The sequence below is a fragment of the Rhinolophus sinicus genome, linkage group LG11 (assembly GCF_036562045.2).
Source record: "Rhinolophus sinicus isolate RSC01 linkage group LG11, ASM3656204v1, whole genome shotgun sequence".
Taxonomy (NCBI): domain Eukaryota; kingdom Metazoa; phylum Chordata; class Mammalia; order Chiroptera; family Rhinolophidae; genus Rhinolophus; species Rhinolophus sinicus.
The window spans coordinates 2,482,990-2,499,669 of record NC_133760.1 but is presented as its reverse complement, the minus strand read 5'-3'; the positions used below and the strand labels follow the sequence as shown (position 1 = coordinate 2,499,669).

At 43.3% G+C, this 16,680-nt stretch overlaps 1 protein-coding gene across 6 annotated transcripts in view; it reads right to left on the bottom strand.

Annotated features, from left to right (window-relative positions):
* ZFP28 (ZFP28 zinc finger protein) overlaps positions 1–11,121 on the bottom strand; it is a 32,387-nt gene extending 21,266 nt beyond the window's left edge. For 4 of the 6 annotated variants that reach the window (XM_074315363.1, XM_074315361.1, XM_074315362.1 and 1 more), the window contains exons 1-6: positions 10,563–11,121; positions 9,993–10,084; positions 3,724–3,850; positions 3,455–3,550; positions 1,009–1,169; positions 129–240 (exon numbers count right to left, since the gene is read on the bottom strand). In XM_074315363.1, the coding sequence (XP_074171464.1) occupies positions 129–240; positions 1,009–1,169; positions 3,455–3,550; positions 3,724–3,850; positions 9,993–10,084; positions 10,563–11,118 (1,144 nt within the window). In that variant the 5' untranslated portion in view covers positions 11,119–11,121. The remainder of the gene's footprint in view (positions 1–128; positions 241–1,008; positions 1,170–3,454; positions 3,551–3,723; positions 3,851–9,992; positions 10,085–10,562) is intronic. The other 2 variants (XM_074315365.1, XM_074315366.1) reach the window with 2 other exon arrangements.
* Between the last annotated feature and the right edge of the window lie 5,559 nt (positions 11,122–16,680).

The window sequence follows — 16,680 nt, the reverse complement described above, 5'->3', positions numbered from 1 at the left end:
CACACACGACACATATACACACACAGATACACTCACACGCACAGAAACACACTGACACTGACACACACACACACACACTTCATAACTGAGGAAAGATAAATTCAGATTTGGGACAGGGACATTCTTACCTACTGACCCAAGATCGTGGTTCTCCCACATCACATTCTTACAGAAATTCTTCCGAGCTGGGTCTAGCTGCTGGGAGAGATCTATGGCCACATTCGCAACGGTCACCAAGCCCTGAAATGGCACAAACACGTTTTTTGGTTAACACCATGCTTCTGAACCTGCAATGGCTCTGACGGGGTGGGCTGTGTCAACACACTGTGAAGGAGGCACTCTGTATCAAGAATTGTCATGTAGGTTCCGAGTGATGCAGGTCACATAATGACTGGGCCTAGTTATAACATATATGTTTGGGGGAACAAAGAGAAAAATAAGAGGGCCTATTTCTGTCATGAAGAATCTAATTCTGTAGAGGAGAATGGCCTCACGCACAGTATGAATTATCTAATGCTGACTGAAGGCTTCCCCACATTCATATGCGTTATTCAATCTGTAGGATTTTCCTCTCATATGAAATGTCTGATGAAAAGAAAGGGTTGAGAGCCTGCTCGAGGGTTTCTCACATTCATTACATGTCAAACGTTTCTGATTTAAACAGACCTGTGATTCATTACAACGGAATTTCCCCCACTTTCCGTGTGTGTGTATCATGACTGCACAGTCTTACCTCTGGTGGGCGTGTTGACAGGAAGCACTGCGTGCGAAGGGGAACCTCTCTCACACTTACTGTACCCATGGTCTCTTCCCTCAAGAAGAGTTTCTTAATAAAGGTCACTGCATCTTGCAATCCGACTCGTGCCACCCTGTCTACTGAAACCAGGAGCCATTATCGGGGATCATGCCCTTGGCCTCGGAAACACCCTACTGGAAATCTTGCACACACTACCTCATGCAAGTTACCCATGCACGGGTCCTCTCTCCTCCATTTCTCTCCTGACTTACCGGCTGCCTCCCAAACAGAGCTTCATAATCCCAGGATTCCCCTAACACGGAGCGTTCCATACTGCAACTAGTGCGTGTCCCCACTAGCACTGCCTGGGACAACGTTCCTTCATAGAAGTTCTGTGGAGGTGCCTCCTTGGTCTCTGGCACAGCTTTCCAGCCTGTAAGGTATTAAGAAAGTAAATACTGGGCCCGCCCGGTAGCTCAGGTGGTTGGAGCGCCGTGCTCCGATGAGGTCGCCTGTTCAATTCCCACATAGGCCAGTGAGCTGCGCCCTCTACAGCTAAGACTGTGCACAGCTCTCCCTGGAGCTGGGCGGCCGTGAACAGCCGGAGGTTGGCGTGAGCTGCCGTGGGCTGCTGTGTGCTGCCATGGGCTGCCTCCAGCGTGAGCTGCCGTGGGCTGCTGTGTGCTGCCAGGAGCGGCCGGTGGCCAGTGTGAGTGGTCGGCAGCCAGCGTGAACGGGCCGAGGGCTCCTGTGTGCTGCTGTGGGATACCGTGAGCTGCTGTGAGCGGCCGACTGCCTGGGGTGGGGGAAAGCGGCCAGAGTGGGCATAAGGCTCATAATACCAGCATGGGTCAGGGAGCTGTGTCCTATACAACTAGACTGAGAAACAATGGCTTGAACTGGAGTGGGGGGCGGGGGGGGGAGGAGGAAGTAAATATCGCTTTTGTTATGTATTAGTAGGAAGCAAACTTCCAACATGTAATCAGGTGAACTAAAATCCTCAGAAAAGCATATAATTTTCAGAAAGCTCCTTCATGACTGACCAACCTTCCACTCCCTAATTTACGCAGCTTTAACTGTCAACGATATGAGCTTTCTCACCTAAATGTTGGCCAAGCAGTGCACATTATGCTTTTAGCAGGAGACTGAAAAAGGAAATCGAAAATGAGATGAGAGAGCTCACTCAGATGTAAATCTAAGATAAAATGTGACTAACATAGACCAAGAGGGAGAGGAAGCTACAGAAGAAAATGCTACCTGATCCTTATTTCAGCTTATTCAGTAAAATCTGCTTTGACTCTTTCTCCATTTTATGCAGCAAAACTTTCTTCTCTAGAGCATTATACTTCCTTTTTTATTACAAGGCTAACTAACAACAATATGATTTAACAGGATGTCAAATGGCAAACGTTCACAGAAACACCATTCTAGTTCTCCTGTGCCATGTGATGACCCACGTGCACTGTTGTGCTTTGTAACTGAGTAACCTGCCCTGTTCTGTCAATACGAACTTTTCCTTTGAAGTATGATTTGAACAAAGAGGTCTTACAAAATTCTCAAGTCTTTAGAAATTCTTGACATTCCCTATTACGGTAACCTCTAACAGAAATCTGTAATTATGATTCCGTCTTACTTGATTAATTTGTTGTTCTAGAAATAATGCTGTGGTTGAAAGCTCTGTATTCCCAGTGGTATAAACATCGTCACAACATCTGTAAGAATATTCCATCAGATCAGAATCAGTGTTCTTTTCTTCTGAAAGCCAATCACCACTGGAAAGTCCACTTGAACCCCAAATCAGTTATGGCTGAACCCAAACTCGTCTCCTAACCTCTTTTTTCGAATTCGAAAGTTTCTGCTCAAGGCTCTTTTCCTTGGCTTGAAACTGAGAATGAATTTTCTTTTTCCTCTTAAGTCCCTATTTACACTTATCACACATAGAATAGCAGTTTATTTCATTTATGTACAGGTATGTCTTACTCCCCTATAAGATGGTTAATTCTTTTTTTTAAAATTTTTAAATTTTTTTCAATTACAGTTGACATTATTATTTTATATTGGTTTCAGGGGAGATGATTAGTTCTTTAATGGTTTCCACTCATCGTATCAACCAGCACCTGATGGCCTCACTCAACGCTGACACTCAGTAAAAATGAGTTAAAAGAAGCCTGCAAATGTTACAATACAGTCACAGAATGTGAAGTACAGCACAGGGATTACAGTCAATAATATGGTGATATCTGTATGGTGCCAGGTGGAGACTAATCGGGGGATCACCCTGTAAGGTATACAAATGTCTCACCACTACACTGTACACCTGAAACTAGTGTAACTCTGAATGTTACTCTGAAACAGAAAACTGTGGTTGAAAAACAAAAATTAGGAAAAAGATGTTCATAAATCAGTCAACTAATCAAAGACAGTAAAAACGACATCAGAATTAGCCAAAGAGTTTTTTAAAAACGAGATGATTATGTAAGTCTGAGGGGCAAAGGGCCTGAGAAGGAGCTTGGGAAAAATGGGGTCCAAAGCAGAGGTACTGAACTTATGTTTAGGGGGAGGGGAGCCAAGTTAGAGAGATGACAGCTTGGGAGTCCGTTCTCAAGAGGACTGAACTCGCCCGCCAGGCCCACAGCTTAGAAGTGTCTGCTGATGATTTTACAGCTCTGAGGCAGTTGAGCCGGGACCAGCAGTGTCTTCACCCCCCTGGGTGCTCACCTGGGCACTGGCCTCTCATCAACTTTCTCTTCGGCATCCAGGGCTCTTTCCTTTGTTCCAATGAGGAGATCATATCGGGCTTAGAGAAGCAAAGTCCTAAGTACATAAAAAGAAACAGGAGGTGGTTATGCTGTGGGTCTGTCCAGACTTGGGATGCAGGCCTCCTGGCTCAATGAGAGAGGGCTAGTTTGGGGCACAGCGCTGAAGGAGCGAGACTTCTGGGTTATGGCAGTGCACAAGGTGTGAGAAGGGGCGGGAAACAGCCTCACCTAGCGAGACCAGGCTCCGGTAGTTCTCCAGCATCACATCTCTGTACAGACCCCTCTGAGCAGAGTTCAGCTGCTCCCACTCCTCCTGGGAGAAATCCACGGCCACGTCCCCAAATGTCACCAAGCTCTGAAAGGACAAAACCAAGTTCTTGCTCAACCAGTGCTCATGCCTCCTCACGATTGGGGAGTTGTTCTGGACTGAACTGTGTCCCTCAAATTCATATGTTGAAGTCCTAACACCCGGTACCTCTGAATGTGACTGTATGTGCAGACAGGGCCTTGAAAGAGGTAATAAAAAGTTAAATGAAGTCATGTGGGTGAGCCCTAATCCAATCTGACTGGTGTCCTTATAGAAGAGGAAGAAACACCAGGAATGACGGAGCACAGTGAGAAGGTGAGGAGAGACCTCATGAGAAACCAAACCTGCTGACACTTTGATCTTAAACTTCTAGCCACCAGCACTGTGAGAAAAGAAATCTCTGTTTTTTAGGCCCCCCTGCCTGTGGTATGTTATGGAAGCCCTCAGAAACTAACACAGGGGTCTAGGATTATCTTCTCTTCATTTGGGGTAAGGGAATATATCCAGTGAATTGGAAATCTCGTTCATTACTGGACAGCTGGCCTCATTATGTCATCAACGCCAGAGAGAAGAAAAAAGTATGGGGACAGTCCCTGCCTTTAGGGACTTGGCAATTCCGTGCGGCTAAAAGGAGGGACACACAACAAAAATATTTCACATCAATTCAAAATAAATGACAAAGGTAAATTGTTCCACACACAATAGGTAGCAGAGCATTTTTTTTTACCACAAGGACACTCAAGAATGGGGAAATAAACACGAACACGACTGATCCCCAAAGGGGCTCTAAGGATTTCTATTTGACTTGTAGTCTTCACCAGAATTTGAGTTTATTAAAAACAAACAAACAAACAAAAACATTTGGTAATATTTGCAGGAAGAGCCAAGAACCGCTTAGCGAGCCTCGAGCCAAAGATCTGCTCCTGTGCTACTACCTGAGCAAGCTACCATGTTTCCCCCAAAATAAGACCTAACCAGGCCATCAGCTCTAATGCATCTTTTGGAGCAAAAATTAATAGAAGACCCGGTCTTATATTATATAAGACCCGGTATTATATTATATTATACCCAGTATTATATTATAGTAAAACAAGACCGGGTCTTATATTAATTTTTGCTCCAAAAGACGCATTAGAGCTGGTCCAGCTAGGCCTTATTTTTGGGGAAACAAAGTAGTTAAAGCAAATGCAGTCAGCTCGCAACAGTAACATTGCAAGCTGTGGCATCTGGTCCTGACAGCAGAGGAATTGCTCTGCTGGCTTAGGACCTGGCGGAGAGTTCATCTTGCAGGAAAGAATCGACCCCAACTCTCTGGCTGTTCATACTGAATGACCTGTTATAGATCCGCATGTTACACCAGCAATTTGCTAAATGCCTTTGATTTTGAAAACTGCAAGATTCAGCAGTGGAAATCTTCAAGTATCCTAAAACTAACATTCCAGTGCGTAAGCTCAGTGACATGAGCCAGACACAAACACTGTATCATCTCACACAGGAAATCTAAAGTAGTCACTCATAGAAGAGAAGATAGAATGGTGGTTGCCAGGGGCAGGGGAGGGGTGGTGGGAGGTGGGAGGTATGGTCACAGGGCACAAACCTCCAGTTACAAGATGAATTAAGTTCTGGAGATCTTTACAGCACAGTGCTTATATAAGAGCAGACAACAGCGCACTGTATGCTTACAATTTGCAAGGGGGGAGATCTTACTAGAAAAGTATAACAACAGGTGGGAGGGAACTTTGGGAGATGACGGATAAGTTTATGGTCTTGATGGCTTCACAGGGTAACATCCTTAAACTCATGTAGTACACATTAAACAGTGCAGCTTTTTGCATGTCGATCTACCTCAATAAAGTGGTTTAAAAACGAAATAAACAGAAAACATTTTAATGCAACTATTTAGTGTTCAAAGATACAGGTTGGTCAGACACATGCTACTCCCATGCTTCTGACCCAGTCACAGAAGACGGGCTCTCACACGCTCCAGTCTTACCATTCTAACTGCATGCTCTTTGGTTAGCAAGCCTCACACTTATTTTTTTTTTAATATTCCAAACATTTTTCAGATATTCTTTACCAATTACAATGTCTTGTAAAACTCTTTACACTATCTTCACAATAACTTTGTAAGTCTATTGATGCAAGAGAAAGTGACGTCCATTTTTTTAGCATTTGTAAATACTGTCATTGGTAGGAAAACTAAAATGTGGGGGCTCCTAAAGAGAATACCAGTTCAAATGTTTTCTTACACTTGGCAACTGGGCTCTTGCGGTTTTGATTATTTTTTCTTAATAAGAAATGTGCCCTTCTCCACCTCTCTAACCCTACACTCACGAGAGACCTATTATTAACTGTGTGTATCCTTCTCATTGTCAGTTCATGCAGACTGCCCTTCATGCAAAGAGCCACTGACTTGTTTGCAAATATCTTTTACTGTAAATATGTTATAGCTCACGCACTTACAATATTCCAGACACACTTCTATATACTGACATACAAGCTTATTTCATCCTGCAACAACCCCAACAGTCAATACTATTACTGTCTCGTTTTATAGATGAAGACACAGCTGTAACCTGCGTTAAGATCACACAGCCCACTGTGGAGCCAGAACTTGAACCTGGCAGCCTGGCTCCACGGTCCACACTCTTCACCTCTACATCAAACATCAGCAGGGGCTTTCTGTGAAGGGCCAGAAAGTAACTATTAATATTTCAGGCTGTGTGAACCACACAGCCTATCACGACTGCTCTGCTCTACCAGTGAAGCAGGAACGCAGCCACAGACGACATGTAAGCGAAGGAGTGGGCTGTGCTCAAGCAGACTTGACTCACGAACACTAAAATGAGAATTTCATGTAATTTCCACGTCATAAAATACCGTTCTCCTTTTGAAGATTGTCAACCACTGAAAAACGTAAAAACCATTTGCAGCTTGTGAGCTATACAAAAAGAGCTGGTGGGCCAGATGTGGCCCAAAGGCCAGTGAGCCCACTCCCGCCCTACGTCACATATTGTTTTGTAATGTGTATCACCTAAACAATAATGCTGATCTGAGATGCTGATAGCTACCGTGTTTCCCAAAAATAAGACCTAACCAGCAAATAAGCCCTAGAATGATTTTTCAGGATGACATCCCCTGAACATAAGCCCTAATGCATCTTTAGGAGCAAAAATTAATATAAGACATGGTCTTATTTTGGGGGAAACGTGGTAACAATGAGTTCTTACCACATGCCAGGTACCTAACATGTATTAGCTTAATTAACCCCTACAAGAACCATGAGGGAGGTAGTGTTGTTATCCTTATTTTTGAAGATAAAGAAAATGTGGTCATTTAAGTCACCCTCAGGTTGCACAGTGATTAAATGCTAGGGTGAGCATCTGAACCCAGGTAATCTAGCTCACAGTCCATGCCTGTGACCATTATGCTACCAGGTTCCACTCTAACTGATAACACTTAGTATCCATTCTCCCTGATGGAGAAATAAGACCCACTAGACAACACAGCTTTCAGAGAAAACAAACTTTCTCTAACTGATGTCTAATCAGCCTGCTTCATTAAAGAGTCACAAAACGCTTTCGAATGTGTAGGTCCTGGTCTTACTCCTTTGGCTCCCACGGAGATGTGGAGCTTTCCAGATGGGTTTCGCAGCATCACACTACACCACAGAGAAAACATGCAGGTACAGAATCTGTTCCAGATGGAAGAATTCCATTTGGTGCTTCCACTCAATCTTAATAGAGACAGACATTAAAAACAAACCAACAAAAAACAAAAGCAACTCTATCCTTAGAGAAATACACTTTGTATTAATATTTTAGAGGAAGAAATGAATAAAAAGCATTTTATAGAAAAACATGCATGAAAGAGGGTTTTTTTGGTTCAATTTAATTTAGTTCATTTGAAAGCACAGAATGAAAAATTGGTAATAAATTTTGGGGGTTTTTTTGGGTGAAGTTTATTTTTTTTAAAAGCATGAATTCTAGCTTTTGAGACCCTACTGCTGTTGTGTTCAAATATAATTTTAGAAGTATTCTGATTTCATGGAAGTTTGGTTAACTTTAACCCACAAAATAAGAACTTCTACAAATATATTAATAGGAAATAATTGGGGTAAATCACACTTTCAGATATGATTATTGTAATATTATATTAAAGCAAACATTGACTATAAGAGAACTACAAGAGAACTTTCATCCAACAAATATTTTCTCTATTAGGCACTGGGGCAAAACTGGTCAAAGTCCCTGCCGTGTGAGGTGTACTTCACAGGAAGGGACTCGGACGAAAAAAACCAGATAAACAAAGTAAGACATACAAGATGCTGGACAGTGCTGAGTTTAAAAAAGTAAAGGAGGGACGAGTGATGTAAGGATCTGGGCGAAAGGCTTGGAATTTCAGGCAGAGTGATCAGGAAAAGGAGAAGGCAACTTTAGAGAAAACAAAGTGAGTGACAGGAGAGTGTAGCAATGTCAAAGCCACAGGGGCCAGGTCACTTCAGGCCTGTCGGGACAGAGGTCTGGCCTCCTTCACGGCAGCCACTGGAGGGTTTTGAGCAATGTGACAGAGCAGGTAGAACAGACCCCTCTGGCTGCTGTGTTGGGAAGTGACCTCAGAAGCATGAGTAGAAGCAGCTCACAAAGGAGTCGCCAAGGGGCAAAGCGGTCGGCATGGTGCTGTGCCTCAGATTCTGAATCCAATTTCCAATAGTGCTGACAGGACTTGCACACAGACCACATACAGGAGGCGAGAGGAGGACAGGAGATAGGATGGCACCGAGGTTTACGGCCAGAGTAACTGAGGGAAGGAACCTGCCAGGGTCTGAGACAGAGACAATTGTGAGAGGGGCCAGTTTTGGAGGGAATCTCAGGAATCTGAGTCTGGACATGGTAGGTTTCAATGACTTATTCCACATTCAAGCGGAGGAGTCAAGTTGGACACATAGGCCTGGACCTCGGAGAGGTTTGGGCCAGAAAAGAATTTGGGAGGAGCCAGACAAGAACAAAGGAAGGTATGCTGCAGACAAGAAGAGAGCCAAGAATGGAGCCCTGAAGCAAGCCTACAGTTATGGGTCAGAGAAGAGGAGGAACTAGCTTCGAGAACTGAGAGGAAAGCCAGAGGGGTGTGGCATCCTAGAAGCAGAGGAAAAAAAGGGTCCCACGGGAGGGCCAGGCATGATGCAGTTCAGAGGCTGGCAACCACCTGTTTGTGTAAATAAAGTTTTATTGGAACACAACTCCACCATTCATTTACCTATCAGCTGTGGCAGCTTTAGGACTGGGGACAGAGTGGAGTAGCTGCAGAGACCTTATGGCCCACAAAGCTAAAAACATTTACTACCTAACATGATACTGTGAAAGCCTGCCAACCCCTGAGCTATTTCAAGTGCGAAAAAGACTGAGAATTGAGCACTGCATTTGGTAATGTGGGATGACTGATGACCTCCTTAAAAGCAGTTTGGATGGGACAACTGGAACCTGGTTCATATATATATGAAACACAGTTGACAGAAACAGACAAAACTATTTATTAGCATTTTAAGAAGCCACACAATCAAGTGGGAAAAAGACACCCTTTCACACTGCACTAAAAATGCTGCCCTTCTCGTTCTGTCTGCTAAACATCACCTCTCCCTTAAAAACATGGCTCAAAAATCATTTTATGGTCAAACTCCATAACCTACCCCCACGACAGACAGAAGCCAAGGGCTCCTTCTAGCATAGTCACAGTACTCAGCCCAACACTCACATCTAGAACCATTTTGTTCCATGTTTCCCCACAACGGGCTGTAAACTCCTTGAGAGCAGGGAATGGGGCTGAGCCATCTGCTTCTGCAGGGGCTGGCAGGACATGGATACCGAATAAACCAGGGACAGCACAAGGGGCCGTCATGGTTTCCCCAAGGAGTACTGATCCTCTCCATCACAGTCCCTCGAAGAAAAGTGGCACAGGGAGGAGCTGAATCACTTCACCTATGAAGAAGGAACACTGCACAGGATAAAGAGGAAGCAGGGAGGGAGGCCCTGGCTATCCACAAGCCCATCACTCACTAGAACATGAGGAAATGGGAACCACCTCCCAGAATAGGTCTTTTAAACTAAAAACTTTTGTAAGAAAATAAATATTATATATTGAGTCCTGAAAGGCAAGAGTGCATTTTAGAGAGGAGACAAGAAATGCTACTCACCTGGGACATGGGTTGGGATTCATTTTCTGTCCCTGCTGCTTCCTGCTTGTGCCTCCTCTCCTGGGGAAGGGCAGTGTCCCTGAAAGGCAAGGCTGGAGGTGGGGTGGAGGGAGAAAGGAGCAGTTAGAGATCAGGTCTACATCGCACTCCAGAATCACCAGCCTTGAAATGCTCCCTTCCTGCTGAGTCTTACTACAGCCATAAATCAGAAAGGGTTTCCACAGGTTAAGAATATAATACTACGACATGAGCAGAAAGAGGCCAGTTTTGAAGAGGGGCTGCCACCGGAGGGGAGGGGTTTTCCTCTCCCTGGGACCATGGAAATGGGGACTGTCTGGTTAGGGTGACCCTGGGCAAGTCCAGGTCCTTCTCTGTACCGCTGCTTGATGCTCTGATTCAAGTTCTACTTTCAGATCTTTGCATGCTCCCGACCCACCAGTCTGGGAGCCTGGGGACACCATTCACAGACACCTGGGACCCTAGAGGGCCCCTGCCCCAAGGCCTTCCCCCTTCACCCTGAGTGGGATGAATTCGTCCCTGGCGACCCGCAAGGCCACCTGTCACCCTCACCTCTGTTCTCAAGCCCTGTGGTCACTGCTCTTCCCTGGCCCTTGGAGGTGAGGCCATTCTTTGAGCGCGGCCTTCCCGGACCACGGCGGACGAAAGCGGCCTGGGTCGCTGCAGTCCGGCATCGGCCCGCTCCGGGATTCGTGCGGAGGGCGCCTCGCCGCGCCGGAGACCCCAGCTCACGGGGCACCGCGCTCCCGGCAGCACTTGCCGCTCCCCGCATGTCCCCGCTATCGCGCGGACACACCTGCCCACCACGGGCACGCCCAGCTTCCAGCGCTCCCGTCCCCACTCCCACCGTGGCCGCCGAGCTCACCACTGTACTGTGCCCACAAGAGCCAAGCAAAGCACCGCCCCCGGAAGTGGGCGTGCCCTCCGCAGCAGCTCCTTCTGGGAAACGTAGTCCCGGCCGGGGTCGCGAAGGTGTCGGGCGGAGCGCGGACTGTGAGGAGGCGGGCCCAACCCGGGCCCACAATGGGGGGTCGGCGATGCCCCTGGCGGGTAGGTCAGGGTCTGACCGGAAGTACAGGTCGCCTCGATCGACAAAGCCGCGCCCCATGGGCTTCTGGGAGTCGGTGCCACGGTTGGAGTGCGCAGGCGCGGTTGCCAGGCGAGGCGGGATTTACGGCAAGGGGCGGGGCCGCAGGGAAGGTAGCGGACACTGAGCCGGGGCAGGCAGTGTGGTCAAGTGGTCGTCTAGCGGGTTGTCACAGCGTAGGGAAGGGGGTACGCGCCGGGGGCGGTAACGCAGGGCCTTGCGAGGGACCAGCTTGTAACTCTGATGGGGGGGCGGGGGCGCGTGTGTGAGCGAGTGTGCCTTAGTGTTTACGAATCGCACCTTTGACCCTTCTCCCTGGATACTGAGGCCTCCCACGTCTGCAATACCCATCCTCCAGTGCTGCTCCTGTACTTGCAGACGTTCCTCCTGCGCAATCTTTTTTTTTAAATGATAATGTGGAATTATTAATACTTATTGACGTCTAAATAACTCGTAACTTGGTACTTTTAAAAAACAAATATCCACAACTAAAATTGAAAGGACAATGACTTGGAAAAAAGTCCTGGAAGTACACACTTCCCCAATAAAGTCCTGTTCCCCTTCCCCAATAAAATCTTAAAAAAACACACAAATAAAATAATATAGTATTTCATTTTAATAAAGATAGCTATGTGTACAGATACATTGATCAAAAGAACAGTGGTAAGAGTATGGATGATTTTATTTTCTTTGCAACTCTATAGTATCTGAATTTAAAAAATATTTATTTGTCCCCAACTTTTTCTGTCCGGGCTGGCTCCTTTGTGTCATCCACTGGTCATATCAGAAGAGTGGCCCATCCTCCCAGTCACAAATGCCACCCTTCCTGACCTTGTAAAGTCCCCTGAATAACATTCATCATTATCTGAAATTAGCTGACATTTTATTCATTTGCAAGAATATATCTGTCGTGTGGATGTCTGAGTGGGTGGTGTCCTGGGGGTAAGGTGTCTGCGACTCTGGAAGCTGGAAGAAGATGCGTGGAGCCGAAGGCAGAGCAGACATTTTTATTCACAGGCTTTCTGGAGACAGCCAGAGTTTCTCACTGCTGCACACAGCTGGACATTCTCAGGTTACAACCCATAGCCAGCAGCAGTCTCATAACTCAGCAGCATGTTTCTCAGCAGCTCCATTGCTGGTCACAGCCAGCAGCACAACACGGTACAGCACAGCGCACAGCAGTCCCATTTCTCAGCAGCCCCTCATTTCTTGGCAGCCCTCAGGACAGCCCAGTATAATGGCCGGCCCCTTTCTTTACCGTACAGAGACAAAAAGGGCTTATATAAGAGTATTTACAGTACCATCTTCAGGGTGGACGGTGCATCTGCAACATTCCATCTTACTGGACCGGCAGGCCACCAGTCAGGGTCACCAGCTGGCCAGGGGAGGGAAGCCTGACCGACTCTATTTTTCCTACAATATCACAGGAGTGCCAGGGTGGGAAATCTGTTAATGAAAGTCACTACCATTAATAAAGTTGAAAAAAATCCTCTAGTCATCTCAATACATGAGGAAAAAGCATCTGATAAAATCTAATACACATCTGTGACTTAAGAAAAAAATGCTTAGTAAACTAGAAATGGTCAGGAACTTATCTGAATAAAAATTTAGAATAAAATTGTTCTAAACCTCAAATACTTTTATTCTGCTTTGGTTAAAATTATGCCTTTTCAGGTTCAGGGTAGAAAGAGAAGGTTGCCATAGGTAGTTATATGAATGGAAACAAAATAAACTTTGTCTTTTATTGTAAAGAATATTTACTCATCACTTACCATAAATGCAAAAGGGGGGGGGAGGCTTACCCCAAGTCTTGCGTGGGTTAAATTTTGATGAACCTACCTGAAAGGCAGTAGTGATAAATTTGACTTCATCAAACTTAAATACTCAGTACATGAAATAAGTATTTTTAAAAATCACTGAAGCCATAATATTGACAGGCTAAATGGGAAACTGGTTAACTTTCATCCACGGCCATTTCAGTCAAGAAAGTATTAGTTGGCATGATTTCTTAACGTGTTTTAGGGGCTCAGAGTTGTAAAACCCCAAATTCTTCCACAAATCCTCATTCCAATAGCCATGATACCAACTGCTCCTAATTAATGTCAAATATTTTACTTAAGAAATATGCCCAAACTGTGATATTTAGCAACCACAGCTATATGGCTATGAGTTCTTTTGACTATGTGATAAAAACGGCTTGTGTTGTAGACCATGCGTTCAAGCAAAAATTTTAAGATACAAGTCATTCTTTTTCTTGCATTATATTATTCAATTCTATTATGAACAGACATCATACATATGTCTTGGACTGGCACTTCTCACCATCTCTCGGTCTAAGGCAACAGCTGGTTGTTGCCATCAATGCATGCTTTTGTGGCACAAAATAAGTTGGGGAGCCTAACAATCCTTTGCTCCATTTCACCCAATAATGAAACTTTAATAATCCACATTTTCTGAGGATCTTTTGCCTGAAATCTAATGCCACCAATTTCTGTATGGGTTAGGTTTCTTTGGTTGATAGCAAAAGAACTTAATCTAATTTTAAAAGGAAAACAAACTACTGGTGGGATACCTGGGAAGAACATGAATCAGATTGGCTCTAGCTAGGGTTTCCGGGCGGGAATTCTTTCCCGCCAGTTCTTGGAAATGTTTTCACACGACACCAGAATCAGATATCCCATGACCAGCTAATTTTAGCTCTTGTAAATCGAGCACATTTGATCATGGAGAACAGAAAACAGTTTGCATTTACACAGAGAAATATTTATTTTCACAACCCAGGATTTGACTGCAAAGTCATCTTCAGGTGAACTAACTCAGGAAATCTAACATAGTTTACCTTAATTATGACATTGTAGTCAAATCCTGGGTTGTGAAAATAAATGTTTCTCTGTGTAAATACAAACTGTTTTCTGTTCTCCACGATGAACTGTTCCCACAAAGTGATCGCTGATACTACCAACCGCACTCGATCACTTATGGAAAGAAGAATATTATGAAATATTGAGATGTATGTTGAATTGCTTACAACCTGTAAGATTAGCAGTTGAAGCCTTAAGCGATAGAGAAGCTAATATTCTCACAAGTGAAGGAATTTTTAAGTTCCTGTTCAGTAATTTAGAAAAACAGAATTCTTCAATCAGCCAAATGCTTTTAAAGGAAATAAAATTTGAATTGGTTAAACGTAGAAACAGAGATCTTGTGTCTCTCAAAAGTACTTAAGCAATGTTAGTTGTCTATGTGAGATGGACGAGGATGAATTTTTTTGCCTTGTCAAGTAAGAATGAAATTGCATGACTGGTGAAGTCATTAATGGAAGGACTTTTTAAAGGAACATTTACAGCAGAAGAACTTCCAAGAGAAGAAATAAAGGATGTCCTTACAGAGAGTTCTGCCATTAAATCAGAATCTGATCTGAAGTGTGAATTGACTAAAGCAATACCAATTTTGACATCAAAGCCTAGCCCTATGCATGCAGACAAAATATTTGCTTCTCTAAGGAAGGAAATGAGCTTACATATGAAGTAACACATTCTCACTCCCAACTTGAAGATCCTTTTAGATGCACTCATAACAATTCGACCATCTACAGAAAATGAAAGAAATTTTTACACATCAAGTATATTTGTTACAAAGCGAAGATCACGATTGTCTGATCGGGCAATTAATGCTCTATGTTTCTTAAAGTTTTATTTTAAAAATGACAAATAAAATCTATTTGAAGTATTTTTAAAATTTTCAAACGAATGTTTGCATTTGTTTTTTATTAATGTTTAATTTAATAAAATATTTAAATGAGATTGGGAATGTTAATACATTGTGTGATATATGTAAAAACTCACTGTATACTATAAGGTTTGGTTAAATAAACTTTGTATTAATTACATTGTTTATATTTTGAGAAAACCTGATATATAACAGAAACCTAGCCAAAATGATACCATAGTGACCCCTGTTTAGCGCTCAGGGCAAGAGATGCACTAGTCATGAAATTCTGGTCGACCTCCATTTAGGAAATTTTATTTACTCAAGTTTTGCCTCGACCTTTTACATATAGGAGTGTCTTGAAACCTCAGAAAGACTGCGCTGGGGCCACGAACCCCAGTTGCCCCACCTTCTCTATGGCTTTTCTGTTTATTAACATTTACTGTTACAGCCATTGTTACAGATTATCAATGAAAATTAAATTTAAAAAGATTATTTCGGGAATTCTCAAGAACTCTTGGGAAATACGATTTCCTGTTCTCAATTCCAAAAGGTTCCAAAATGTCGGGAATTTGGAAACCCTAGCTCTAGGAATCAGAGCAGCAGAAACTGATGCACCATCTTTAAGTCATGGCCAAAGACTCATACTCATGTCCTGCCTGTGTCCCAAGGAGAAGTTATCTAAATGGATTAAGGTGAACCATATTCAATTGGCAACACAAACAGAACCTCAAGAAGTGACACCAGAGCAGTTCCTCAAATCAACTCAGGGAAGGAGTTTGTGTGTGTAAGGTTTCTATTTGTATTGCAGAGAAAAACAACATCATCTGATATGTATGCATTTTTGTACTTTTAACTTTATAAAGTTTATGTATTTAAAACTAAGTGATCACATTATATGGTTATGAAAATTACATTTTCAATTAATAAATGACAAACATTTTCCATGAGTATAGAGATCCACCTCATTGTTTTCAATGACTGCATACTAATCTCCTGAGCTGATTTTTCGTAATTTAATTCATTGATTTACCAGGGCTGGATGTTAGCTCTTCCAAATTTTTTATTATTCTTTAATAAATGTGCTTATGTATATATTTTTGCACTTGTACTTTTCGAGAAGGTAAGTACCTAGATGTAGAATTGTGGCAAAGAGTGATGAATTACATTTAAAATGTTGACAGGTAACACCACCTTGCCTTCTAAAGTGCCTTTCCACCAATACACCCTCTCAATGTATGAAAATATGGTTTCTCACATCTGCAACAATACTGGGTATTAGTCAACCTTCACAATGACGTAAAATATGTGCTGGTTTGTGTTGGAAGTGAGTTTTAAAATTTACATTTATCTGGTAATTATTACCATTAAGTACTGCCTCTATTTTGATTGTTTTAAGTTCTTCATGGAAGAGTTGCTTATTGGTACATTTTTTCAGACTGTATTTTATCTTGTCCTTGCTGGTTTCCAACAGCACTTCCTGTAAGAGCTACATCCTTTGTAATGTTTGCAATGTCTCTCAGCCTCTCATATACCTGTTAACATTGCATAGTGTCTTATACCATGCAGAAGGTTTAAATCTTTCACATGGTCTTACCTGTCACTCTTTTTTTTATGGCTCTTGGACTCTATGTACTCCTTACCAAAGTCTTCTTCAACCTAAAAGGATATAAATATTCTATATTCTGCTCTAGAATCTTCATACTGTGTTTCCTATTACATCTTTCATCCATATTGATCTCACTTTATTTCCAGTTGGAGAACTAACTGTCAAACACCGTTTAAATAATCCATTCCTCCCAGTGACACATCAAAAATACCACTTTTGCAATATACTGAATTTATGGGTATATGACATTTTAAAAAATGTCCTTGAGA